This window comes from Rhinopithecus bieti, unplaced genomic scaffold (genome assembly GCF_001698545.2).
Source record: "Rhinopithecus bieti isolate Rb0 unplaced genomic scaffold, ASM169854v2 scaffold_21201, whole genome shotgun sequence".
NCBI classification, from domain to species: Eukaryota; Metazoa; Chordata; class Mammalia; order Primates; family Cercopithecidae; genus Rhinopithecus; species Rhinopithecus bieti.
In genome coordinates, this window is record NW_016810610.1 from 1,498,518 (window position 1) to 1,525,701 (window position 27,184).

Here is a 27,184-nt window from a genome sequence, read left to right on the forward strand (position 1 = left end):
ATTACCTATGAATTTCACTTTAGGTATGGTAAAGGAGGCTTTTCTTAAAATGTATCATAGGAAGGGGATTTGGGATCTGATAGGGCCGAGAACTCCAAAGCCACCCATAACAATAAAGCCTTTCAATATCTCTAACAAGCTTCCATTCACGATAAAAACTCTTAGCAAACTAGGATCAGAAGGCAATTTATTTAATCTTATAGAGAACATTTTTAAGAGAGTCACAGCAAACATCCTACTTAAGAATAAAATACTACAAACATCCCCGAGAATAAAATGAGACAAAGATACCCACTATCAACACTTCTATTTAACACCTTATGGAGGTCCTAGTTTGTGCAATAAAGAAGGAAAAGAAGCAAAGTACAAAAGATTAGAAATAAAACTGTAGTTATTAGCAGATCACATAATTATGTACACAGAAAATCTTTGCAATTTTATAGAGGAATTTAGCAATGTTGTTGGGTATAGGGTCAATAAGCAAGGATAAATTCTTTTATCGGTTTACAGCAGCAAACAAATATAAAATAAAATTTGTAACGCCATTTAAAAACATCAAACACCTAAGGGTAAACCTAGCAAGATTTATAAGCCTTCTACACTGAGAATCATTATTGAGGGAAATTTAGACAGATATTTTTATACAACTTATCTTGATTGAAAAGTCAGCTCCAGCCAATGTTAGGACCTTTTGGGTAACAAGACTGCAAGCAAGGTTGACCAAGTAGATGAAAATAAAAGCACTCCATCCTTTCAGCTTCTCAGGTCATAAGCTTTGGAGTCACCTTTAATTCCTCCTTTCTCTCACATGTCACGCATGATCCTCAGCAAATTATGTAGGTTCCTTATTCAAAATATATCCAAAATCTGACTACTTCTCACTACTTCCACCTTGACCTAAGCCACCGTTAGGGATTACTGCAAGAATTCCTTCTGAACTGGTTTGTCATCCTGTTCCCACCTTGAAAACTGCCTCTTTCTTTCTCTTTCACATCAATGTCCCACTCCAAGAAAATCTCAGAAGGGTGAGTCAGGCAAATTTAGCTCTAAGCTTTAGGAACAAAAACATTTGCTTTTCTTAGCTTGCTTTTAGAGCCTCTGTCTTGGCAAAGGAGAGCTATGTTGGTGCACAGCTGAGTGAAAGATCAAATTTAACTCCATTATCCAGTTCTCCAAACAGGTCAGTATAGCTCAGCTGGGGCTTATTGTAATAAGGCAAAAGCTTCCCAGTGACAGATAAAGTATGGGCATTGGTTTAGTTTTGGTCTCTGTGTATTTATTTCCTTCAGATGCCCGAGGAATGAGAAAAAGTAGAGAAGCAGCAGCAGTGTCAGGTCAGGGTTCAGGTGTTTGGAATTCTACATACCAACTTATGAGGATAATGACTGTCATCACCCAGGTCACTATCTGTGTTGATGGCACCCAGCTAATCATTTTACATGGATTATTTCCTTCAATTTAACAATCTTAAGAAGTCTTATTATCATCATCTTCATTTTATAAAAAGCCAGCTTCAAAGAGGCTAAATAATTTGCTGAAATTCACCCAGCTAAACTTGGAAAATGAATTCATTAGTGAATCTGACTCTAGATTATGAGTGTTCTGATGAGAAAGAAGGAACTATGGAAGTGAGCTTGTGCTCTTTGGTTCAGTTCTCTGCTTGCTGCCTTTTCACCCTCCCTTCTGCCTCTGACCCATGGACTTAGCTCTGGTAACAAGTACTCAAGTGCATTTCTGTCTGTGTTCAGAAACAGGGATCTGATTAAATGTACCCACAGCCTTCTACTCCGGGATGCATAGTGAGGTTTACCCCTCTGCCTTTCTCTCCCTATACCCCTGAGAATGGTCTATGGTTGGATAATGTCTTTAAAGTTTATTTTCTAGTCCCTTGCCTTCCCATTTTTGGTTTGGTTCAGACCATCAGCATCTGTTCGTGACACTTTATGACAAAATTCTTATCTTACAGAAAACAGTGACAACAGCAAACACTTATATTATATTACGCTTTCTATGCACCAGATACTGTTCTAAGTGCTTTACATATATTAATTCTCATCCTCATGATAAGCCTTTCAGGTAGGTACTATTTGTATCCTCAATTTAGATGAGAAAGTTGAGGTATAAAGAGGCTATGAAACTTGTCCAAAGTCACACAACTACTAAGATGTGGACCTGCAAACCTAGCTGGTCTGGCTCGAGTCCCTGCTCACAGCCACCGTGCTAGAAGTGAAGAGTTTGTTTTTGTAAACAAAATGAAAGTTAAAAAAAAAAAAAAGTGGGCTGGCATTTATGTCTATCAACAAGAGTCATATTAACAATTTACAACTGTTCATCCTGGAATGTGGACTCCAAAGCACATAGTTCCATCACTGAGTACGGGTATTAGTTTTGTTCCCTCTAACAAGAATGTGGTAATCATGAACATTTCCATTTTAAATTAAGAGTATACTTAGACCTACAAAACAAACCTGCACACATACCCCCAAATCTAAAATAGAAGGTAAAATTACAAAAAAGAGTACACTTAATATTACTGACTTTCAACAGTCACAAATTAAGACATTTTTAAAAGGACAATGACAGAGGCTGAAAAGGTTTTGAGAATATTTTTAAAGGCAAAACTCACTCATAATTATCAGTAGAGATCACAGAAATATTATTAGAAAACAGAAATAAAATCAACAAAAGAAGTATGAACATGAAAACTACCTGAAATCCAGCTTTTTAAAAATTCTGTCATTTTAAGCACCTATGACTAGAACCCTCCTAACAGCATCTGTGAAATTCTCCATCAGTGCTTCTATACAGATTTGCTTCTACAAAGTCTCTAAACCTCTTATGAATCAAAGTCTTAAGCCACTAGGGAAAGGCAGGAAAGCCGGTCATTTTGCAGAGAGCACAGGAAAACACCATTTACAGCTGTGGTAAAAGGAGATGAAAAAATGCTCTACTGCCACCAAGCAGAGTTCTCATTCTGCTCGGGGAGAAGCAGGAGGCTCCCCAAACCAATCACAGACACAAGACAGAGTTTAGCTGCCAGAGAGAGGAACAGCAACAATGAAAAAGCTCCCCGCATCCTTTCCTCAAGGCCTAGGCACTCAGGGCCTTCCCAAGACTGAGGCTGAACAACAGAGAACACCCCCATCCACAACACAAGCCTGGGGCAGAATAACAACCAGTAGCAGTCTATCCTTGGGACGGCTGCAAGAATGGAAAGAGGGAACCACCATGTAGTTTCATTGTACAGGAATGACTGAAAGCTGAGAAACACTGAGAAAACCCTCCATGTAATCTAGGCCCATGTACTGAAGCAAAATCAGAAGGCAACAGCTGCCCAACTAGAGGAATTTTTAAAATATGGTGCACTGACATAGCAATAATAAAACCAAGGCCCAGCTCAGCTCCTGACCAAATTGACTCAATCTTTCATAAGTACTATTTATCTCAGCCTCTACTGTTTTATACAAGATGACTGACATATAATAAATAATGAGAAGACACACTGAAAAGCAAAAAAATTACCCACTTTCAAGTAACAAAGGAATGATCAGAAACAGACTTGAGGATAGTCCCCAAATTTGGAACTATCTAATACAGACTTTGAAATAACTATGCATAGTATGTTAAAGAACCTAGAGAAAAAGGTGGCCAACACACCTAAATAGATAAGGAATTTCAGCAGAGATGAATCTGTAAGAAATGCAAATGCTATATCAAAAAGGCATAATATTAGAGATGAAAAATTCCTTCTACAAATGATATGGTTTGGCCATGTCCCCACCCAAATCTCATCTCCAATTGTAATCTGAATTGTAATCCCCACATGTCGAGGGAGCCACCTGGTGGAAACTGATTGGATCATGGGGTTAGTTTCCCTCATGCTGTTCTCATGATAGTGAATGAGTTCTTATGAGATCTGCTTGCTTGGTAAGTGTCTGGCACTTCCCCCTTGGTACTCTCTCTTGGCTGCCTGCTAAGTAAGATGTGCCTTGTTTCCTCCTCACCTTCTGCCATGATTTTAAGTTTCCTGATGCCTCCCCAGCCATGCGGAACTGTGAGTTAATTAAACCTCCTTTCTTTATAAACTAGCTAGTCTCAGGTAGTATCTCCATAGCAGTACGAGAATGGACTAATACAACAGGCTCATCAGTTGACTAGACACAGCTGAAGAAAGAATTAGTGACTCTGAAGATAAATTGGTAGAAATTACCAGTACAAAAAGAAAAAAAAGAAGAGTGAATAAAAAGAACACAATATGCAAGAGTTATTGAACATATGAGTAACTGAAGTCCCAGAAAGAGAAAGACAGAAAGGGGCAGAAAAAAATATCTGAAGTGAGAATTTCTTGAAAATAATGAACATCAAACCACAGATTCAAGAACTCCAAGCAGGATAATTCTTAGATATATCAAACTGCTGAAAACCAAAGATAAAATCTTAAAAGCAACCAGAGGAAAAAAATACACTTTACATATAAAGAAGAGATAATATTAAAACAGATGTCTTGTGGAAAACTATGTAAGTCAAAAGACAATGGAGTGATATCTTTAAAATATTAAAAGAAAAAATGTTAATCTAGATTCACATATGGAGTAAAATAACTTTCAAAATGAAAGCTAGATACTTTTTCAGACCAGAATAAAGGCAAGAGAAGTCACTGCCAGCAGACCTATGTCATAAGAAGTTCTTCAGACAGAAGCAATGACTCCCAATAGACATTTGGGACTTTAAGAAAACAGCCACTGTGGAAAACAGTCTGGCAGTTTCTCGTACACATTCACTTACCATATGACCCAGTAAGCTCATTCCTAGGCATTTGCCCAAGAGAAGTGAATGCACATTACCACAAAACAAAAACTGTGCACATATGTTTATGGAGATTTTTTATAGCCACTGAAAACTAGAAATACCTTCAAATGTCTATCAACTGGTGAATGAATAAACAAACTGTGGTAGAGCCACACAACGAACTACTACTCAGTGAAAAAAGAGAACAAATTACTGATACATGGAACCACAGGGATGAATCTCAAAAGCATTATTCTAAATGGAAGAAGCCAGACATGAAAGATGACAGAGAACAGGAAAGAGATCACTGCTGCCAGTTGTTGGGGTCAGTGTGGTGATGGTGGGGGGAGACTCAACAGGCTATGAAATAACTTTCTGGGATGAAAATATTCTGTATCTTGACTGTGGCAAAAGTTATAAGACTGCACATATTTGTCAAATTTCACAGAATTATATCCCTAATAAGGGTAAATTTTACTTTATATAAATTATACCTAATTAACCTAAAAAAACTTAATACCAAGTCAATGTGATAAGGCAGTATAAGAATCTTCTCTCAAATTTTAGACATAAAGATATAACTTCTTATTTTAACAAAACAAAAATGTATTAGTCATACCGCATCAAATTTATTCCTTCAAAACTTCCTGTGTCATCTCATTTTTTTAAAGCAAAAATATTTTTTTCTTGGTATTTTATATCATATTAATAATGGGAGTCAGAGAAGCATATTATTGAAGCACATAAATACCAACACTGTAGATTATCAGACTAGCATACTAAATAGTTGGATTTCAACCATTAAAGGTTGTAGAAGAATGGCTAAATTTCTATCTAGGGAAACTGTTGATTAAAGGGCCAAGAAAGGTTAATGGGATTCTGGCACATTATCCTTTCTATAAATGACTCAAAATCAGGTAAAGTCTTAAAGTACTTAGATACTGATAGGGGTTTTGGCTGGGCACAGTGGCTCACACCTGTAATCCCAGCACTTTGGGAGGCCAAGGTGGGCGGATCACTCGAGGTCAGGAGTTAGAGACCAGCCTGGCCAACATGGTGAAACCCCATCTCTACTAAAAAGACAAACATTAGCCAGGCATGGTGGTGCACACCTGTAATCTCAGCTACTCGGGAGGCTGAAGCAGGAGCATCGCTTGAACCCGGGAGCGAGAGGTTGCAGTGAGCTGAGATCACGCCACTGTACTCCAGCCTAGGTGATAGGGTGAGACTCAGTCTCAAAAAAAAAAAAAAAAAAAAAGAGAGATGCTGATAGAGGTTTCAACCTTAGTGTCTTTCAGGTTGTTGTCTGGTATGAATGGAGTCAACAGAGACCTGATACACATTTTAGAAACATTACAATGTACCTGCTGAAAAAATGAACTTACTGTAGTAATTATTTTTGGTGCATGATGTTCTGACCATATTAAGAATGACAATTAAAAAATGAACACAGATAAAACGTAATTTTGTAAAAGTCACTTTGTACTAATTATTTTATAACTGTACAGTATAGTTAGGTTAAATATTCAGATACTATTTAAAATACATAAACATATGCATTTACATATTACATGTAGATTTAAAATAGTGAGATATTTCTAGTCTCTTTCCTACATCTCTTTTTTCAAATTTTTAATTGACCAATAATTGTGTACATTCGTGGGGTACGTCATGTTTTGATCTATGTGTACATTGTAGAAAGATTCACTCAAGCTAACTAACATATCTATGACCTTACTAACATTTTTTTCTGTGGTGCAAATGTTAAATATTCTTTTAGCAGCTGTGAAATAATAACTACAGGTCAGTCACCATGCAGTGCACAATTATCTCTAAAACTTATTCCTCCAACTGAAACTTTGTACCCTTTGATCAACCTCTTCTCTTTCCCCATACCTTCCCTTATTCCTAGGCTCTAGCAACCAGTTTTCTACGTTCCTTTCCTGAGATTTTCTTATAATATTTTTTAAATTTATTTTTTATTTTAAAATTTCTTTTGTAGAAATAGTGTCTTGCTATGTTGACCAAACTGATCTCAAACTCCTGGCCTTGAGAATTCCTCTCACCTTAGCTTCCCAAAGTGCTAGGATTACAGGCATGAGTCATCATGCCCAGCCTAAGACTGATGTTTTTAGATTCCACAAGTAAGATCATACAGAATCTGTCTGTGTTTGGCTTATTTCACTTAGCATAATGTCCTCTGCTTCCATCCATGTTGCCATGAATGACAGTATTTAAAGCTGTATAGTACTCCAGTGTGTAGATACACATTTTCTTTTTGTTTTTTTAGACATGGAGTCTTGCTTGTTGCCCCGGCTGGAGTGCAGTGGCGTGATCTCGGCTCACTGCAACCTCCGCCTCCCGGGTTCAACTGATTCTCCCACCTCAACCTCCCAAGTAGCTAGGATTACAGGCACCTACTATCATGCCTGGCTAATTTTTGTATTCTTGTAGAGAAGGGGCTTCACCATGTTGGCCAGGCTGGTCTTGAACTCCTGATCTCAGGTGATCTGCCCACCTCAGCCTCCCAAAGTGCTGAAATTACAGGCATGAGCCACCAGGCCCAACCTTAGATATATATTTTCTTTATCCATTCATCCACTGATGGACACTTGGGTTGCCTCCATATCTTAGCAATTGTGAATAATGCTGAAATAAATATAGGAGTGCAAATATCTCTATGACATAGCAATTTTAATGCCTTTGTTAAGTTGGACTGCTGGATCACATAAATATTCTATTTTTAGTTTTTTGAGGCACCTCTATACTATTTTCCAAAATGTTTGTATTAATTTACAATCCCAACTGTATAAAAAGGTTCTTTTTTTTCCCACATCCTTATCAACATTTATCATTTGTCTTTTTGATAAAGTCATTCTAACAGGTGTGAGGTAATATCGCATATTGCTTTCACTCTCATTTCCTTGATGATTAGAGATGATGAATATTTTCTCATATATCTGCTTGCCATTCATATCTCTTTTGAGAAATGTTTGTTGATACCCTTTCCCTATATTTTAGTCAGGTTTTTTCTTGATATTGAGTTGTTTGAGTTCCTTACATATTTTGGATATTAGCCCCTTATCGGTTACACGGTTTGCAGATATTTTCTCCCAACTCATAGGTTGTCTCTTCATTCTGTTAATTGTTTTCTTTGCTGTACAGAGCTTTTTAGTTTGATGCAATCCCATTGGTCTATTTTTGCTTTTGTTGCCTGTGTTTTTGGACTCCTATCCAAGAAATCATTCATTGCCCAGATCAATGTTGTAGAGCTTTTCCTGTTTTCTTCGTGTAACCTTACCGTTTCAGGACTTGTAAGTCTTTAATCTATTTTGAGTTGGTTTTTGTATATGATAGGGTCCAATTTCATTCTTCTGCATGTGGATATCCAATTTTCCCAACACCATTTGTAAGAGGAATTGTCCTTTCCACATTGTGTGTTCTTGGCACTTCTGTTGAAAATCATTTGACTGTAAATACTTGGGTTTATTTCTGGGTTTTCTATCCTGTTATATTGGTTGATATGTGTGTTTTTTAAAACAGTACCATGCTATTTTGATTACAACAGCTTCATAGTTTGAAATCAGGAAGTGTGATGCCTCCAGCTTTGTTCTTTCTGCTCAATACTGCTTTGGCTATTCAGGATCTCTTCTAGTTCCATACACATTTTAAGATAGTTTTTTTCTATTTCTAAGAAAAACGACAACACAGTTTTGATAGAAATTACACTGAATCTGTAGAATGCTTTGGGTAGTATGAACATTTTAACAATATTAATTCTTCTAATCCATGAACATGGGATATCTCTCCATTTATTTGTCTTCTTCAAATTATTTCATCAATGTTTTATAGTTTTCTGTGTACAGATCTTTCCACCTCCTTGGTTAAATTTACTCTTAACTATTTTACTTTTTTAAATGCTACTGTCAATGAAATTATTTTCATAATTTCCTTTTTGGATAGTTCACTGTTAATATATAGAAACACTATTAATTTTTGTATGTTGATTTTATTATCTTTAACTTCACAAAATTTATCAGTTCTAATAGTCTTTTGGTGTAGTCATAAGGATTTTCTACATATAAGATCATGTCCATCAGCAAACAGAGACAATTTCACTTTTCTTTCCCATATGGATGCCTTTTATTTCTTTTTCTTACCTAATTGCTCCTCCTCCCATAAGGAACCACTAGTATAAAAATGTACATTTATCATTTTATCAAGAATAATGTACATTATTCTTCTTACTTTTAACTTTATTATGTCTGAATGGATCTCCCAATACTTGTATTAAATGCTATTGTACTTGCTATAAAAGAAATCACATTGTAGATTTCTACAAAGAAATTATATTGTACATATTCTGTAACTTTCTTTTATCACTCAAAATATCCCTTATTATATTTGTCCATGCTGCTAAATGTAGCTATAGTTTGTTTACTTGCACTATAGAACAGCTCATGTAATAAATAACATCATACTAAAATACAATTTAGTAAAAATAATCATAAGTAGAGCAAATAAGGCAGGGAGGTAAAAGTGAAAAGTACTGGTGAAGATTTAGCCCTGGAATTATTTAGAATTGCTAGTGCATGGTAATAAAATGGAGACTGAGTTTTAGTTCACTGTATTAATATTTCAAAATTCTCTACATATGAAGTATCCCTTTAGTTGGATGCACTGCTCCTACTATACCATCCCCCTTGGTGAGCTACAAAACAAATTATAAATGTTTACAACACACAATTCCACAAACAGAATTCTCAAAAATAATCTATACAAAATACTTAAGTGTTAAATGCAGGTAGTACTAGAAGTTCACTCATTTATTTTATGAATTATTAAGTGCTTTATAAAAGTTAGTAACAAAAAAATAGGGTCTTTGAATCGTAATTAAATTGGCATCATAAAAGAAAATTACCTCAAATGTAAAGCCTTTCAACTAAGCAGGTACTTATATACTCTTCAAATATATGAAGACAACACCAACCATTTAGTCCAAAATTCCATTTCGATGTATTCTAACTTTGTTTACTCATCAATCCAATTTTAGACTGTAAATGACCATCTCAGTATCACTGACAGCCAATAAAAAATAAGAATACTAATAAGAGTACTCCTGGATTTCTTTTAGTCAATTAATATAGATAATAAAGGTAACATTACGTTTCATTCATTATCAATGTCTACACAATTCAGTAGGGTAAAAGTTTAATGGTTCAAAAGAAGCTATCATACTTTAATATAAATTTTTTAAATCTAAAGCAAAAGCAGCTGCCTCTTTTTCTTTTTCAAACTAGAGTATATAACGACACTGTAAGTTCCTTATTTATGAATAATAAATAAATTTATTTTTATTATTGATTACTGTTCATGAATAATCTTTTGAAGTTCTGAAACTATAATCCTTTCAATATAAGAAATTTAGAACTACATTAATTGGAGGGTGCATCTAATATATAATTCTTTAGAATAACACATAGTCTATTTACAGATAAAATAAAATAGGTAATATTATATATAATACATACTCTAGTATATATAATATATACCTATATTACTGCTAGCTTTGTTTTTACAGAATTAACAAACTCTGATGCATAGGTATAAAAGTATAAAATAAAGTAATTAGCAATATAATTAATCCAAATGACCATCTCAAGAATATTTTTAAAATTTATATGAAGCAAAATTTACTTTTACATTTAATATTGAAAGTTCACCTACCTGATGTTCCAAAAACTACATCCCAAGGGGAACTAATAGGTTGTTGTTCTCCTTTTGCTCCACCTTCTTTATCTGTACCTTGAATTCCAATGCCAGCTACAGTGCTCACCTTCTCAGCCTCTAGGTCAATCTATAGAAATTGAAAGGATGGTTTTATGCAAGGAAAGTACTTTTGCTTTTGTCTTTTGCTGTGTAAAGATTTTCAATAGAACATTTAGAGTGTATGTGCAATATAAAGTTTTATTTTAAAAAAGGCCAGTCAATTACAGCATGAACTTCTTATTCAAAAGCACATAATCAGTCCCTTTCATTTCCCCACCTGTCCATTCTTCCACTTTTCCCCTCTTATCCCCGTCTCCCATCATGCCTCCAGATCTGGCATTGACCTCATCTTAACTAAACAAAAATTTTTAAATGAAATTTTAAAACACAATGTAGCAAAATACATGTTTCTAAAAATTAAATGCACATATTTCAATTATGCTCAGTTAGTGATTGACACATATTAAAGCTTGTATGTGCCAAGCACTGATCCAACAGTGAGGAAGCCAACCAGCTATCCAGCCATGCTCAAAACTATATGACGATTTTAATATCTTAGAGAAAACTAAAACACAGATTGTTAAGTAACTTTTTCAACATCCCACAGTTGGTAAGTCAAGAATCTGGGACCTGAACCCAGGTAGTTCCATGACACTATATCAACTTTACTTCCTAAACTGAAAAACTAATGTATTCTACTGGGAAAATATGTTCTGCTTTCATCTCCTGAGACCCTCTCCCCAACATTGTATTGGGAAAATTTTCAAACACACAGGAAAGTTAAAAGATTTTTGTAACAAACATGCATATACCTACCACTTAGATTCTATTCAATATTTCACTTAATTGCTTTATTATATATTGTATCCAGCTATCAACAGAAAGAAATTTTCCTTACTTCACAGATATCTTATTCCTCAAAGCTACACCAAATATTACACTTTTAGGTAAAATTTACATGTATTCCCTTTAAGATTATGAACATCACAAGATACCCACCATCAATGCTAAGCTTAAAAGCAAGAGAGGTACTGGTCAGCAATATAATAAAAGGAAACAGGAAGTTTAAAATCAGAAGGGAACTTGTTTTTGCAGACAATTTGTTTACATAAGAAACAAAAGATTTTGGCAGAAATGGATAAGCTGGTCTTAAAATTCTTATCAAATTGTAAGGGACCTAGGATAGCCAAAACAATCTTGAAAAAGAAGAAAGTGGGAGGACTTACACTTCCCAATTTCAAACCTTATTAAAAGCTATAGCAATCAAAACAGTAAGGTACTGGCATAAAGACAGAGAGATCAACGGAATCTCTGTCCATACATCTATGATCAACTAATTTTTAACAAGGCTGCTACGGCTATTCAATGGAGAAGGAATAGTCTCTTGGATAAATCTTTCTGGATAACTGTATATCTGCATGTAAAAGAATGAAGTTGAACCCCTACTTCACACCACATACAAAAATCAACTCAAAGTGGATCAAAGACCTAATTATAAGAGCCATAACTAAAAGACTTTTAGAATAAAACACAGCGGTAAATAATTGTGACCTTGGATTTAGCAATGGATTCTTACGACAACAAAAACATAAGCAACAAAAGGAAAAAATGGACAAATTAGTCATCATCAAATTTTAAAACTTCTATGCATCAAAGAACATGATTAAGTATAAATGCAAGCAGAAAATGTGAAAATCATTTGCAAATAATATATCTGATAAAGAACTTGTACCTAGAATATATAAAGGATTCTTACAGAAAAGACAACCCAATTAAAAATTTGGCTAAGAATCTTAACAGACACTTCTCAAAGATATAGAAATGGCCCATAAGCACAGGAAAAGGTGCTTGACATCATTAGTCATGAGGGAAATGCATATCAAAACCACAATGAGATACCACTTCATATGCCGTAGGATGGCTAACATTTTTTAAAACTGAAAAATAACAAGTGACAGTGAACACGTAGAAAATTGGAACCCACGTTATTTCGAGTGGGAAGGTAAGATGGTGCAATTGCTATGGAAAATAATTCAGCAGCTCTCAAAAAATTAAATACAAAACATGTAACTCCTCAATACCAGTACTAAGTATCTACCCATGACAAATGAAAATGTATGTCCATGTAAAACTTATATATCAATGCTCACAGCAAGATTATTCATAACAGCCCAAAATAACAAAATATACAAAATAGCCAAAAAACAATCTAAATATCAATGGTGAATTGGTAGATAAAATGTCATATTCACACAACAGAATACTATCCAGCAATACAAAGGAATGAACTACTGACATGCCACTTCACACATGAACTTTTCATTATGTGAAATGAAAGAAGCCAAATACAAGAAAACATATATAATTCTATTTAAATAAAATGTTTGGAAAAGGCAAATTTACAGAGACAGAAAGTAAATTAACGGTTGCCTAGGGATGGGAGGGGTAAGGACTATCTCTAAGTGGACATGTGGGTTCTTACTTGGGGGATGAAATGTTTTAAAAACAACATATGGTTACAGTTGCAAAACCTGTTAAATTTACTAAAAACTAATGAATTGTAGATTTGAAATGGGTGAACTTTATGATACACAAAATATAGCACAATAAAGTAATTAAAAATATAAACAAAACATTTTGTTTACAAGATCACATACAAATAAAAAGTAAGCATTAAAAATATCACAATGGGTATGTTAATGTAAGGGGAGTGACAGTGGGGGGTATGGGCAAGTAGGAGAATTTATAATTTAAATAAATTATTCAGAGAAGGGTCTGCATGAAACTATGTTTGTGAACCGTGAATGTAGAAGTGTGATCAACTCAATCCTCTAAAAATGAGGTCTTAAACAAAAATAAAACACAACAAATATTCTTGTATTTTTAAAAGGAAAAAATTCTACTTTCCATTTCTGCAGACACCATATTAAGTCACATAATATAGAACAATTTCAGGTAACCTAAATTTGTTGTGATTATGCTACTTAAATGCATAAATATTTGAAATGCAGCACATGGTCAATACTCCAAAACCCATTAAGTTATAAAGCAAGAGAAATGACATACAATTAGAAAAGAAGGACAAGTACTCCCTGAATGTTGCAGGTTGGCTATTTTACTAATTCAATACACCATTAGAGGTCTAGCCCCTCTGATGAATTATAAAAGCATACAACCCCAAAAAGATAATGATAAAGAAATATTAATCATTAAAAATTTAGTAATAAAAAAACCCACTTTTCCATAAAATATACACAATGAAAACATTAGTCCTATGAACAGCTCTGCCTATAAAGGGATCTCTGGTCAAATAAATTTAGAAATGCCGCACAAATATCCCCCTATTAACGCACTCAACAACACGTTAGCATATTTAAGTCTGGAAGAAGAAAGTCTCCAAGACTTTAAAAAACACGTCTGCTTTAATGTATTAACCCACAAAATCTGTTTTTCATGTAACACTTTTATATTAAGAGGAATACACACTTTCGAAAGTGCTTCATGAAACAGTATTATTTGCTCATAAAATCATCCAACAAATATCTGTTGAACACCTACCACAGGCCAGGTCTTTTCTAGATGCCAGTATTTAGTAGTAGACAAAACATATTTCTAGCCCTCAGGGGGACTTACAGTACAGTCGCTATTATTATATATTATATGTATTTTTTTCTACTATGTGTATATAGGTGATAATATTGTCAAGTAAATGAGGATAAATGTCAATACTGAAAGAAACAGTGAGAAAAACAAGGAAGTATCTGAAACAATGTATTTAGACAGGATGAGTATGAGGAACTTGGTTACTTATTTTCCAAACACATAGCAACTTAAAGAGCAATGGTTTAGCCAAAACAGCCATAGGTAGGAAATATTTGAAATAACTGAGTACATCTACAATGAAATGTGATATAGTCATATCATTCAGATGACTAATATGCAAAAAAATAGTTAGAAAAACCTACAAAACATTATGTATGCATAGTATCATTACCTTTGTTTAAAAAAATTCTCTACAAATAGGCTTTTAATATCAATTTATTTTATAAGAGTAGAAAATTTCCAAAAAGACACACACTTTAACAGTGGATGGTTACCTCTGGGAAACTGGAATTGATGGTCAGGGGACCTTTTTTTTAGCTTTATGTATTAGCTGACTTTTTAGAAATAAGAACACATATTACTTTTATAATAAGATAAAACAAGTTTTAAGACGAATTGGCTAATCAGTATTTCCAGCCAAAGCATAAGAGTTGAAGAGAAGCAGGAATGATATGATTTTTTTTCTAGTTTGAGAAAATTTAACTGAAAAAGGACAAAGGATCATTGTAAACTAGTGGTTAGGAAAATACTTCAAAATGAGGAGCTTTTGAGTGATTAGGGACACAGCTTTGAAACAAAGGGTTAAAAAAAGAATTCAGTGGGGTTTTCTTTTGTGGTAACTACATACTGACACAAATAGCAACAGATACTTGAGAATAAAACTAAAGTAAGTACCTCAAAAAAAGCAGAACAAGGACATTGACATACATAAGCATCACCCTTTAACTTCAAATATTTAATGTAGCAAATACAATTCACTTTTTCTGATTATAAGTATTAAAACAAATTTAAAATGAAAATTACCTTTCTTATAAGGTGGTTTTCAGTGTCTGCCACATATATGATATTATTCATTATGGCTACACCCTGTGGAGAATTGAAAGTTGATTCTGAAAATATTCCATCTTTTCTTCCAGGGTTGGGTCCTAAAATGAGATAAAATTTCCCACTTAAGAAGTGATCTCAAGGTAAAACAAAACAAAACAAACTTGTATTTAATGCTGGGATTTTAATATTTAATATAAAAACATGGTATGTCCATATAAAAACTAAAATGTTCCTCAAGGAACATTTTTCTTAAGAGTGAGTTTTGCTAATGACAGGGCTCATAGTGTAATTACAAGTGCACTTAAGCATAGTAGCATGTAGTGAAGAAAATAATTTTAAAAGCATTCTAATTATCCATTACCTAGACTACAAAGATTTTAAAATAACTCCAATTATTCAACAGATGAACAATTTTTAACATTTTTGAAAGATATGCTCCTTGGATAATACAAGCCCTCTCCCTAGAAAAATACACATGGCTAAATTGTTGCAAACAATCCTAGATCTTGAGGACCACTGAAGCCTTTCCTTTAGGAGTCCAAGGACCCCAGATGAAGAATGCTTCTTATCTACTATTTCACTTTGTTACAAAGTCCTACGATATATCGATATATTGTACACACTGTAAGAGAGAGTGATTCTAGTACACTTCTCAGTTTTAACAATTCATGTAGAGTTTCACGGGTGGAGAGTACAACACAATAAAATGTAATTGTTATTTCCGTGGCCAGCAAACAAGCCATTCAAGGCCTCTAAATCAGCAGTTCAAACTGCTTTGTGGAACTCCATTGTCCGAGGCAGCCATAAAAAGGTAGTGTAATGGAGTGGCTAGAAAACAAACTCAAGGCCTTGCACAGTGGCTCACACCTGTAATCTCAGCATTTTGGGAGGTCGAAGCAGGCAGATCACTTGAGGTCAAGAGTTCAAGACCAGCCTAGCTAAAACAATGAAATCCCATCTCTACTAAAAATACAAAAAATTGGCCAGGCGTAGTGGCAGGCACCTGCAATCCCAACTACTTGGAAGGCTGGGGCAGGAGAATTGCTTGAACCTGGGAGGTGGAGGTTGCAGTGAGCCGAGATCATGCCACTCCACTCCAGCTTGGGCGACAGAGTGAGACTCGGTCTCAAAAAGAAAGAAAACGAACTCAAGAGCCCAATAGACCCTGTCTAAATCCCAGGTCTGTCTCTTTCTAGCTGGTGGTTTGGGCAAGTTCTTTGTGTCTCAGTTTTTCTTCTGTAAAATGGAACTAATTACCTAACTCATAGCATTGTGCAGGCAAAAATGAGTTCATACAAGTAAAATGTTTCGAATAATGCCAGACGTACAGTGTCTGCTGTAACTATAATTGTTAATAATACTGTTATTGTTGTTTATATTGATAAGAGTTCCCTGAAAAAAAAGGGAGAGTTCTGTGGTTATGCGAGATTGGAAAAGACTGCGTACTATACCCCCTCATGAGGAAAATTAGCAGAGTAAAAAATTTGAGAAATATTATACCATCACCAATAAAAATCTGTTAGATAACATTAGTGTTTCCTGAGTGTATCTGACCAAAGAATTCTTTTTTAAAAATTAAAGAATAACTATATCAAAAGATAACAGTATTTCTAGAAATATGTTTGGGTAGTGTAGCTTGCTTGGTTTCTCTTTTAACAAAGAAATATGTTTGGGCAGTGTAGCTTGGTTTCTCTTTTAACAAAGAATATTCACCTACACTATTTTGAAAATCACAGAATCTATTAAACACTTTAAAACCACTTAAGTTCAAGCTGCTACAAAAGACACTTTTTGAGTAACAATTCAATTCTCATAACTGCCTGTCATAAATCAAAATACCAAGTGGCCAAAACAAAACAAATACCCCAAAACACAACACGTAGCTACTGTATCTTGGCACATTAAGAATAACATCAGGGCATAGGACTACAACTAGCTTTTTTATATTACAAACTGAGACATTCCTACTTTATGTACTAATGCTGCATATATTACTAAAACAGGACTGACTGCAAAGAGATGAATTACTTTTGTCTTTGACTAACATGTTGTCAGATGTCAGTTTAGATAAGCAAGATTAATAAGAATGTACTCTGTAGAGTTTATTAATTATGTACATGTAACCAAGAGGTAGTTTTAGATCTAAGACCAGGGAGATATAGAACAAAATGATCTATGCTTGCATGATACTTACACTCTGCTACACCTATTTCTATTCTGGAAATAGATCCAGACACATGTTCAAGTTCTTATGGAAAGAAGGAGAGAAAAGTAAAATTATGCACAAATTCTAGCTTATTTATTTTATAAACTACTTCTCAAGTTCATGGGGCACTGACATGATCTTTAAAAAGATATGGCTATATTTTGTTGGAAAGTGAAACATAATACTTCTACTTAAAATGCCTGAAATCCAAAATGTATGTTTTCATAAGAAACAGTAAGTACAGCAGTTAAAAAAAAAAAAAGATAGAATATACAAATGTATCTAAAAGCTGAACTATTTCCTCTTTTTCACCTGGAGCTTTTTCAGTGTTTTTGTTTGTTTTATGAGGGAGTGAGAAGAGGTTAATTCAGACATCATGCATTAATTAACAAAAAATTTTTGTTAGGAAGTTAAGTCAATGTATATCATTTTTCTATAATTAGTTTTCATTTAGACATTTCAACTTTTATATTTACCTGAGCTATTTTTTTACTGTAAAACATATTATATATCATAATCAGAAGCTTTACCTCCAATGCTATACTGAATTTGTCCATTCTTCCAAACGACCAAAATTCTATGATGTCCAGTGTCTGCTATTACCAATCTATTAGTAACTTGGTCTACTGTTACTTTGCCAGGAAACAGCAATGGTGAAGGTGGCAAAGAATCNTGATGGTCAGACCTTTTTTTTAGCTTTATGTATTAGCTGACTTTTAGAAATAAGAACACATATTACTTTTATAATAAGATAAAACAAGTTTTAAGACGAATTGGCTAATCAGTATTTCCAGCCAAAGCATAAGAGTTGAAGAGAAGCAGGAATGATATGATTTTTTTTCTAGTTTGAGAAAATTTAACTGAAAAGGACAAAGGATCATTGTAAACTAGTGGTTAGGAAAATACTTCAAAATGAGGAGCTTTTGAGTGATTAGGGACACAGCTTTGAAACAAAGGGTTAAAAAAAGAATTCAGTGGGGTTTTCTTTTGTGGTAACTACATACTGACACAAATAGCAACAGATACTTGAGAATAAAACTAAAGTAAGTACCTCAAAAAAAGCAGAACAAGGACATTGACATACATAAGCATCACCCTTTAACTTCAAATATTTAATGTAGCAAATACAATTCACTTTTCTGATTATAAGTATTAAAACAAATTTAAAATGAAAATTACCTTTCTTATAAGGTGGTTTTCAGTGTCTGCCACATATATGATATTATTCATTATGGCTACACCCTGTGGAGAATTGAAAGTTGATTCTGAAAATATTCCATCTTTTCTTCCAGGGTTGGGTCCTAAAATGAGATAAAATTTCCCACTTAAGAAGTGATCTCAAGGTAAAACAAAACAAAACAAACTTGTATTTAATGCTGGGATTTTAATATTTAATATAAAACATGGTATGTCCATATAAAACTAAAATGTTCCTCAAGGAACATTTTCTTAAGAGTGAGTTTTGCTAATGACAGGGCTCATAGTGTAATTACAAGTGCACTTAAGCATAGTAGCATGTAGTGAAGAAAATAATTTTAAAAGCATTCTAATTATCCATTACCTAGACTACAAAGATTTTAAAATAACTCCAATTATTCAACAGATGAACAATTTTAACATTTTGAAAGATATGCTCCTTGGATAATACAAGCCCTCTCCCTAGAAAATACACATGGCTAAATTGTTGCAAACAATCCTAGATCTTGAGGACCACTGAAGCCTTTCCTTTAGGAGTCCAAGGACCCCAGATGAAGAATGCTTCTTATCTACTATTTCACTTTGTTACAAAGTCCTACGATATATCGATATATTGTACACACTGTAAGAGAGAGTGATTCTAGTACACTTCTCAGTTTTAACAATTCATGTAGAGTTTCACGGGTGGAGAGTACAACACAATAAAATGTAATTGTTATTTCCGTGGCCAGCAAACAAGCCATTCAAGGCCTCTAAATCAGCAGTTCAAACTGCTTTGTGGAACTCCATTGTCCGAGGCAGCCATAAAAGGTAGTGTAATGGAGTGGCTAGAAAACAAACTCAAGGCCTTGCACAGTGGCTCACACCTGTAATCTCAGCATTTTGGGAGGTCGAAGCAGGCAGATCACTTGAGGTCAAGAGTTCAAGACCAGCCTAGCTAAAACAATGAAATCCCATCTCTACTAAAATACAAAAAATTGGCCAGGCGTAGTGGCAGGCACCTGCAATCCCAACTACTTGGAAGGCTGGGGCAGGAGAATTGCTTGAACCTGGGAGGTGGAGGTTGCAGTGAGCCGAGATCATGCCACTCCACTCCAGCTTGGGCGACAGAGTGAGACTCGGTCTCAAAAGAAAGAAAACGAACTCAAGAGCCCAATAGACCCTGTCTAAATCCCAGGTCTGTCTCTTTCTAGCTGGTGGTTTGGGCAAGTTCTTTGTGTCTCAGTTTTCTTCTGTAAAATGGAACTAATTACCTAACTCATAGCATTGTGCAGGCAAAATGAGTTCATACAAGTAAAATGTTTCGAATAATGCCAGACGTACAGTGTCTGCTGTAACTATAATTGTTAATAATACTGTTATTGTTGTTTATATTGATAAGAGTTCCCTGAAAAAAAAGGGAGAGTTCTGTGGTTATGCGAGATTGGAAAAGACTGCGTACTATACCCCTCATGAGGAAAATTAGCAGAGTAAAAAATTTGAGAAATATTATACCATCACCAATAAAATCTGTTAGATAACATTAGTGTTTCCTGAGTGTATCTGACCAAAGAATTCTTTTTTAAAATTAAAGAATAACTATATCAAAAGATAACAGTATTTCTAGAAATATGTTTGGGTAGTGTAGCTTGCTTGGTTTCTCTTTTAACAAAGAAATATGTTTGGGCAGTGTAGCTTGGTTTCTCTTTTAACAAAGAATATTCACCTACACTATTTTGAAAATCACAGAATCTATTAAACACTTTAAAACCACTTAAGTTCAAGCTGCTACAAAAGACACTTTTGAGTAACAATTCAATTCTCATAACTGCCTGTCATAAATCAAAATACCAAGTGGCCAAAACAAAACAAATACCCCAAAACACAACACGTAGCTACTGTATCTTGGCACATTAAGAATAACATCAGGGCATAGGACTACAACTAGCTTTTTTATATTACAAACTGAGACATTCCTACTTTATGTACTAATGCTGCATATATTACTAAAACAGGACTGACTGCAAAGAGATGAATTACTTTTGTCTTTGACTAACATGTTGTCAGATGTCAGTTTAGATAAGCAAGATTAATAAGAATGTACTCTGTAGAGTTTATTAATTATGTACATGTAACCAAGAGGTAGTTTTAGATCTAAGACCAGGGAGATATAGAACAAAATGATCTATGCTTGCATGATACTTACACTCTGCTACACCTATTTCTATTCTGGAAATAGATCCAGACACATGTTCAAGTTCTTATGGAAAGAAGGAGAGAAAAGTAAAATTATGCACAAATTCTAGCTTATTTATTTTATAAACTACTTCTCAAGTTCATGGGGCACTGACATGATCTTTAAAAGATATGGCTATATTTTGTTGGAAAGTGAAACATAATACTTCTACTTAAAATGCCTGAAATCCAAAATGTATGTTTTCATAAGAAACAGTAAGTACAGCAGTTAAAAAAAAAAAAAGATAGAATATACAAATGTATCTAAAAGCTGAACTATTTCCTCTTTTCACCTGGAGCTTTTCAGTGTTTTGTTTGTTTTATGAGGGAGTGAGAAGAGGTTAATTCAGACATCATGCATTAATTAACAAAAAATTTTGTTAGGAAGTTAAGTCAATGTATATCATTTTCTATAATTAGTTTTCATTTAGACATTTCAACTTTTATATTTACCTGAGCTATTTTTTTACTGTAAAACATATTATATATCATAATCAGAAGCTTTACCTCCAATGCTATACTGAATTTGTCCATTCTTCCAAACGACCAAAATTCTATGATGTCCAGTGTCTGCTATTACCAATCTATTAGTAACTTGGTCTACTGTTACTTTGCCAGGAAACAGCAATGGTGAAGGTGGCAAAGAATCTTTATAGAGTTTTATTCCAATTTTATCATCTCTGATCTGCCCCCTGTCTTTGTAATACTTTAAAGCAATTGAAGTATATAAAAATAATTTATCTTTGTGTCCCTCTCCAATCAAAGAAAACAACATGTTTCCGCGAGGTCCAAGTATGACTAGAGTTGGCCAGCAGGAAACTTCTAGTTCTTGCCAAAGGCTGGCATCTGCATCATTAACCACAGGGTGGGTGATGTTGTATCGAAGAACAGCACTCTTAATGTTATCCAGGACTTTTTCATTTGGAAACTTAGCTGAGTGAACACCAATAATGAGAAGACCATCTGAAAGGAAAACATTATATGTTAAACATTATTAAATATTTAAGTTTGAATATCATCATCCACACATTAGGTTTTGGGTCACTAATAAATATTAGAAGTCCATGGATCCAAAAAACAAAAAGTAGAACTACGCTGGGATCTTCAACTGCATTTTAACACAAATATAAAAAACTAACAAATTTAAATCTCATAACAATCTTGATTATTACATAAAAATACATATCATCAAATTCATATGGTTATTGAAGGATTAAAACTCCTTTTTTCTTTTATTTAGATAACGCTATAAAAATCATCTTTATTTTCTTATTAAATGTTGAAATTTTTTCCACCTATAATAAGCCCCTTTGAAATTCAGTTGCTTATGCCTGCTTTTGGGAGGTATTTATTGTTATATATTTTTTGATCTAACTTTACATTACATATTAACAGAATAAATATAAGCAAGATGTTTCCATAATATAAGGCTTTTGATTTATTTAAAATTCCTATTGTACGGTTCTTAGAACAAGCCTTTCTGCAGACATAACTGTTGAAAACAACATACTTCTCTTATCTAATCAATACATTATTTCAAGTAGTGACAAAAAACAAAAACAAAAAACAGTGTTAGGCTGGATTCAGTGAAAAATTTCAATATTTACTACCAAACTAATAGAGATAATAACAGCTAGTACATTCAAATCTCCCAACACATCCATCAAAAACTACTCAAACCTACAAGATGAACAAATAAAACCACACAAATCAGGAGGTATAATTTCCCAGAAGCTCATGCTTTTATTACAACTATTAATTCCGAATCAAAACACAAACATGCATGCTTGAAGACACACCATGCTTGAAGACAGAAAAAAGTAAACAAAACCAGGTAGATTGTACAGGAGGGTCAAAACTCAGAAAAGCAAGTGACAGAAGAGTGAACTGCCAATTTTATTTTCTTTTTCCATCCTTTTCCTAGCTTTGCCCTGAGAGTGGGTTCCAGTTTTGGAGCTGTATGGGGAGCCAAAACTCCAACAGAAACCTGGCTGCAACTCTGGCCCAAGAAACCACAAAACCTGGACAGTGTGGGAGAAACCCTGAGGGGAAGAGCTGGGGAAAGCAACTCCTTATTTCTGAGTATGAACACTCACAAGTCTTAGTTTAACCTCTAAACTACAGTACATGGAACAGACTCAAAAAAGTGTAGCAAATGCTTGGGGAGCTGAGAACTGAATAACTGGGTTTACAGAAGGAGAGAGAGCTGACGGAAGATGAGACAGAAGTTACAATTTGAATTAAGAGGGTTGAATGCCTACTAAAATAAAGCTACCAATATTCCCTACAGGACTACAACAGAACCCAGAGTTCACATATCATCACATTCCAACGTCCAGGATACAATCCAAAATTACCTGACATTCAAAGAAAAGAACAAGGATATATGGTCAATTATCAAGGGGGAAAAAAAAATCAAGAGATATCGATGCTAAAATAAAGCAGATGTTCGACTTACCAAAGACTTTCAAGCAACTAGACAACTATGCTCCATGAGGTAAAGAAAAACACATACGAAGTAAGTAAAACGACGGAAACATAAACAGAGAAATGGAAATTATAAAAAATAACTAAAATTTTAGAACTGAAAATACCACAAATTCACTGGATGATCTCATTGGCAAAAAGGACATGACAAAGAAAAGGTTAATGAACCTAAAGACAGCTCAACAGAAATTATCCAATCTAAAGAACACAAAGAGAGAAAGAAGATTGAAACAAAAATAAATAGAACCTAGGGGCCTGTGGAACAGTTTCAAAATATCTAAGTAAGTATAACTGGAATCCCAGAAAAAGTGAATAGATTGGGGCAGAAAAAAATAACTGAATAATGCCCAAACTTTCAAAATTTGATTAAATATATAAATTTAGAGAATTCAAGCTCAGCAAACACAAATTAAAATCATGTCTAGACACATCATAAACAAACTGCTGAAAACCAAAGGCTGAACACACACACACACACCCCCACACACACCTTGAAAGCAGCTGGGGAAAAAAGATGCAGTGAGGAATGGTTGCCTGGGGAATGTGGGTAAAGGTGGTGGGGCAGTGTGGGAAGGACTGCACACCTGTTACCTTGGGCAAGTTACTTAACTGTTCATCTGTTTTCTCATTTGCAAAATGAGGAAAATAACAGTAAATGCCTTGTAAGTCAGGTGGATTAAAAGAGATATCTGTGTAAGGCATTTAGCATAGTACCTAGTGTAAAGTAAAATTTCAGCAAATTTTGCTATCATTATTTTTTAAAGTTGTAAGTACAAAGATTAATAAAAGATAAATGTAAACATTTATAAATATCAGAAGAGATTAGGAAAATAAAACAGCAAAGAAAGTGCATCATGTTGATAAACACAACAGATATAACCAAATACACATAATATTTGTACATTACCAGTCATACGAATAAATACCAATGGGCTTAACTCATTATTAAAAGAAAAAGATTTGGATAAGTTCTTTATATAAAAGATGCATCTAAGAAAATGTGAATCAGAAAGGCTAAAAATAAAGGGGTAAAAAAAGATATGAGAGGCAAATGAAAGCAGTAATATCAGGGTTGTAGATCTCCTCCTTCCGCATCTCCAATTTCTGAGCCAGATGAGTGTTTTGCTCCACTTCATTATCTAAACTGAAGTTTACATAGGCTTCAGTTTATCCTTGTGAGTTCTAGCTCATGTTTGCACGTTCTTTCTGGTTTGCCCTTGTTCTCTGCTACTTTATATCCATCTTTCCTTCTCAACCGCCTGACCTGCCATCAGGAGATATAATTTGCCAACAATTACAACTTTAATTCCAAACCAAAGCACAAGAACATATACACACACACTTCTGCTTGAAGACCGTGAAAAGTTAGCAAACTCAGGTAGGTTGCAGGAGCACACAGAAGCAACAGCCTCACATATACTGGTTAGCCATGTAGCTCCAATAACATACCGTCAACTACCTAAAACGAATTCCCTATTAGTTCTCTCATTATTATCCCCAGTTGTTGTGCTTCTCTGATCAAACTATGACTAATATACCAAAACTCTAATTCCTAGTTTTAGTGTTGGCACTACATGTGTAAAATCTCCATCCATCCATTAGCAGTTTCCCTACTTACCTATGATTCCCTTGATCTCCCTATAGTAGATTCACCAGAAAGGGCACATGTGCACAGTATTCTCTGAGTTTTTGGACATTCAAACTGTTTTTCTTTAACCTTGATTGATTCTTAAAGGACAAATGGTTGGATATAATCTTTTTGGTTTATGATTTACACTCATTACGATTTCTGAAATGTCACTGTACTGTTGCCTTGCTTTGTAAGTTATTTGTGAAAAGCACGGTCAGTCTAACTTAAATGTCTTTGTAAATTACCTTTTTTGTTTTTCAATGTTTAAAAGATAATAATTTTACTAGGATACTTCTTGGACTGTTCTGGGTCAATTTTCCCTAGTACCTGGTAGGCCCTTTCAATATGTAGATTCAAGGTTTCTTTTCTTTCCAGAAAGTTTTATTGATTCTAATTTAGATATTTGCTCCAGTCAGCTGTTCTGATTTTCTTGAGGGTCTCCAAGTAGTCTTATGTTGGACCTCCTCTGCCTGTTTTCCAATTCAATCATTTTTTTCTTTAAACCTTTTAACTTTTTTTTTTTTTAAGCTCATTTTCATTCTCTGGGGTTCTCCCCCCTGCTTTTAATGCCCCTAAATACATTTTTATGCAAATTTATTGTCCCTTGGATAAACTTAGTTTTCATTTGTAATACAATTTTGAATTTGCCTTTTCTTTTCTGGATTCAGTTAACACTCCTTTCCTTTTTTCTTTTTTGTCCATTTCTTAGTTTTCCAATTTGTGATTCAAGCTGTTTTTTTCATTACTCCTAAATGCTGACTGAGGATATTTAATCCAATATGAAGGAAGGTGTTACAGTTTTGTCAATTTTGTGATTGTTAGAGAATCTGTATCAACATTTTAACTCTGAATTGCACCTTCAACATTTTTTGCAGTAGTTTTTATATAGGTGTGATCTGCCTTTTTCTACTCCTCTTCATTTTGTGAACAGGGTTCCTAGTTTGAGAGCGCCCTCTTCTGACAGTTCCCTTTTTCTGGGCAGTTTCATTTATGAATAGCATGGGTGGAAGGAGGGGTTGGTATATCTTCTTTCTCTTTTGTTTCCATTAGAACCTTAGCTTTTCCCTCGTAGTTCCTTCTTTCCCTTTAGTGGCCTGTCTCCAAGGGAAACCACATCTTTCTGAGATAGCTGATTATCTCCCAGGAGCAATGCTTCTCTGAGGCTTCCCTAGTCCTGCACTCTTTTAAGGGCTGGTGATATGGTCTAGTATTTCCAAACCTGTGTTCAGTATTTTATACTTTGTATTGGAGCTTCTCTTTCTGGAGGTAAGGATACTATTCTATTTGTGCTTTGTCTAAGTACTCTGAATCACTCTACTTATTCTCATGGAGTCTTTTAAGTCTCTCCTATACTTGTTCTTGGCATCCATAGACTTACAGCAATAGAACCTTTATGGGAATTTAGTTTATTTCTGAACTTACATGTAATGTGAAGCCATGATATTCTCTGTTTCCTAGTATCGTGAAATGCAGGGCCAAGTGTAGTTTTACTTGCTCTCCCCTTTTTTATTGTTTGGAACAGAGGGGAGGGACAGTGGGGAGATTCAACATCAGGTGGCCACCATCCTCCTCCAAACCCAGAAGTAGCAGAGATAGATTCTTTTTAATAATTAGGTTTATTGACACATAATTATTTACATTAATCTTTCATACTTTAAATTTAATTGAGTATAAAACCAGAAACTGGTATAAAAATAGGAGTATAGTATAAAATAGAAGTATTTCCAATAGTATAAAAACGGAAGTACTTCCAATACGATAAAGAATAAGGAAAAAATGCCTACTATCTCTACTATTGTTTAACAATAAATTGGGGTGAGTTGTGGGGGATTAGCCAACATAATTAGACAAGTGAAATCAATTAGAGGCATAAGACTGAAAAATTTCTATATGGAGATATAACAGTATATTAAGAAAAGTCCAGAGACTCAATTATAAAACTAAGTCAAATAATAAAAGATTCAGGGCTAGGTGCAGTGGCTCACGCCTGTAATCTCAACACTTTGGGAGGCTGAGGCCGGCAGATCACCTGAGGTCGGGAATTCGAGACCAGCCTGACCAACATGGAGAAACTCCGTCTCTACTAAAAATACAAACTTAGCCAAGCGCCATGTAATCCCAGCTACTCAGGAGGCTGAGGCAGAAGAACTGCTTGAACTTGGGAGGCGGACGTTGCAGTGAGCCGAGATCGTGCCACTGCACTCCAGCCTGGGCAATAAGAGCAAAACTCAGTCTCAAAAAAA

At 34.5% G+C, this 27,184-nt stretch overlaps 1 protein-coding gene across 2 annotated transcripts in view; it reads right to left on the reverse strand.

Moving 5' to 3' along the window:
* NHLRC2 (NHL repeat containing 2) overlaps window positions 1-27,184 on the reverse strand; it is a 66,484-nt gene that overhangs the window by 22,123 nt on the left and 17,177 nt on the right. For both annotated transcript variants that reach the window (XM_017892490.1, XM_017892491.1), the window contains exons 3-5: window positions 21,332-21,787; window positions 18,593-18,714; window positions 10,516-10,645 (exon numbers count right to left, since the gene is read on the reverse strand). In XM_017892490.1, the coding sequence (XP_017747979.1) occupies window positions 10,516-10,645; window positions 18,593-18,714; window positions 21,332-21,787 (708 nt within the window). The remainder of the gene's footprint in view (window positions 1-10,515; window positions 10,646-18,592; window positions 18,715-21,331; window positions 21,788-27,184) is intronic.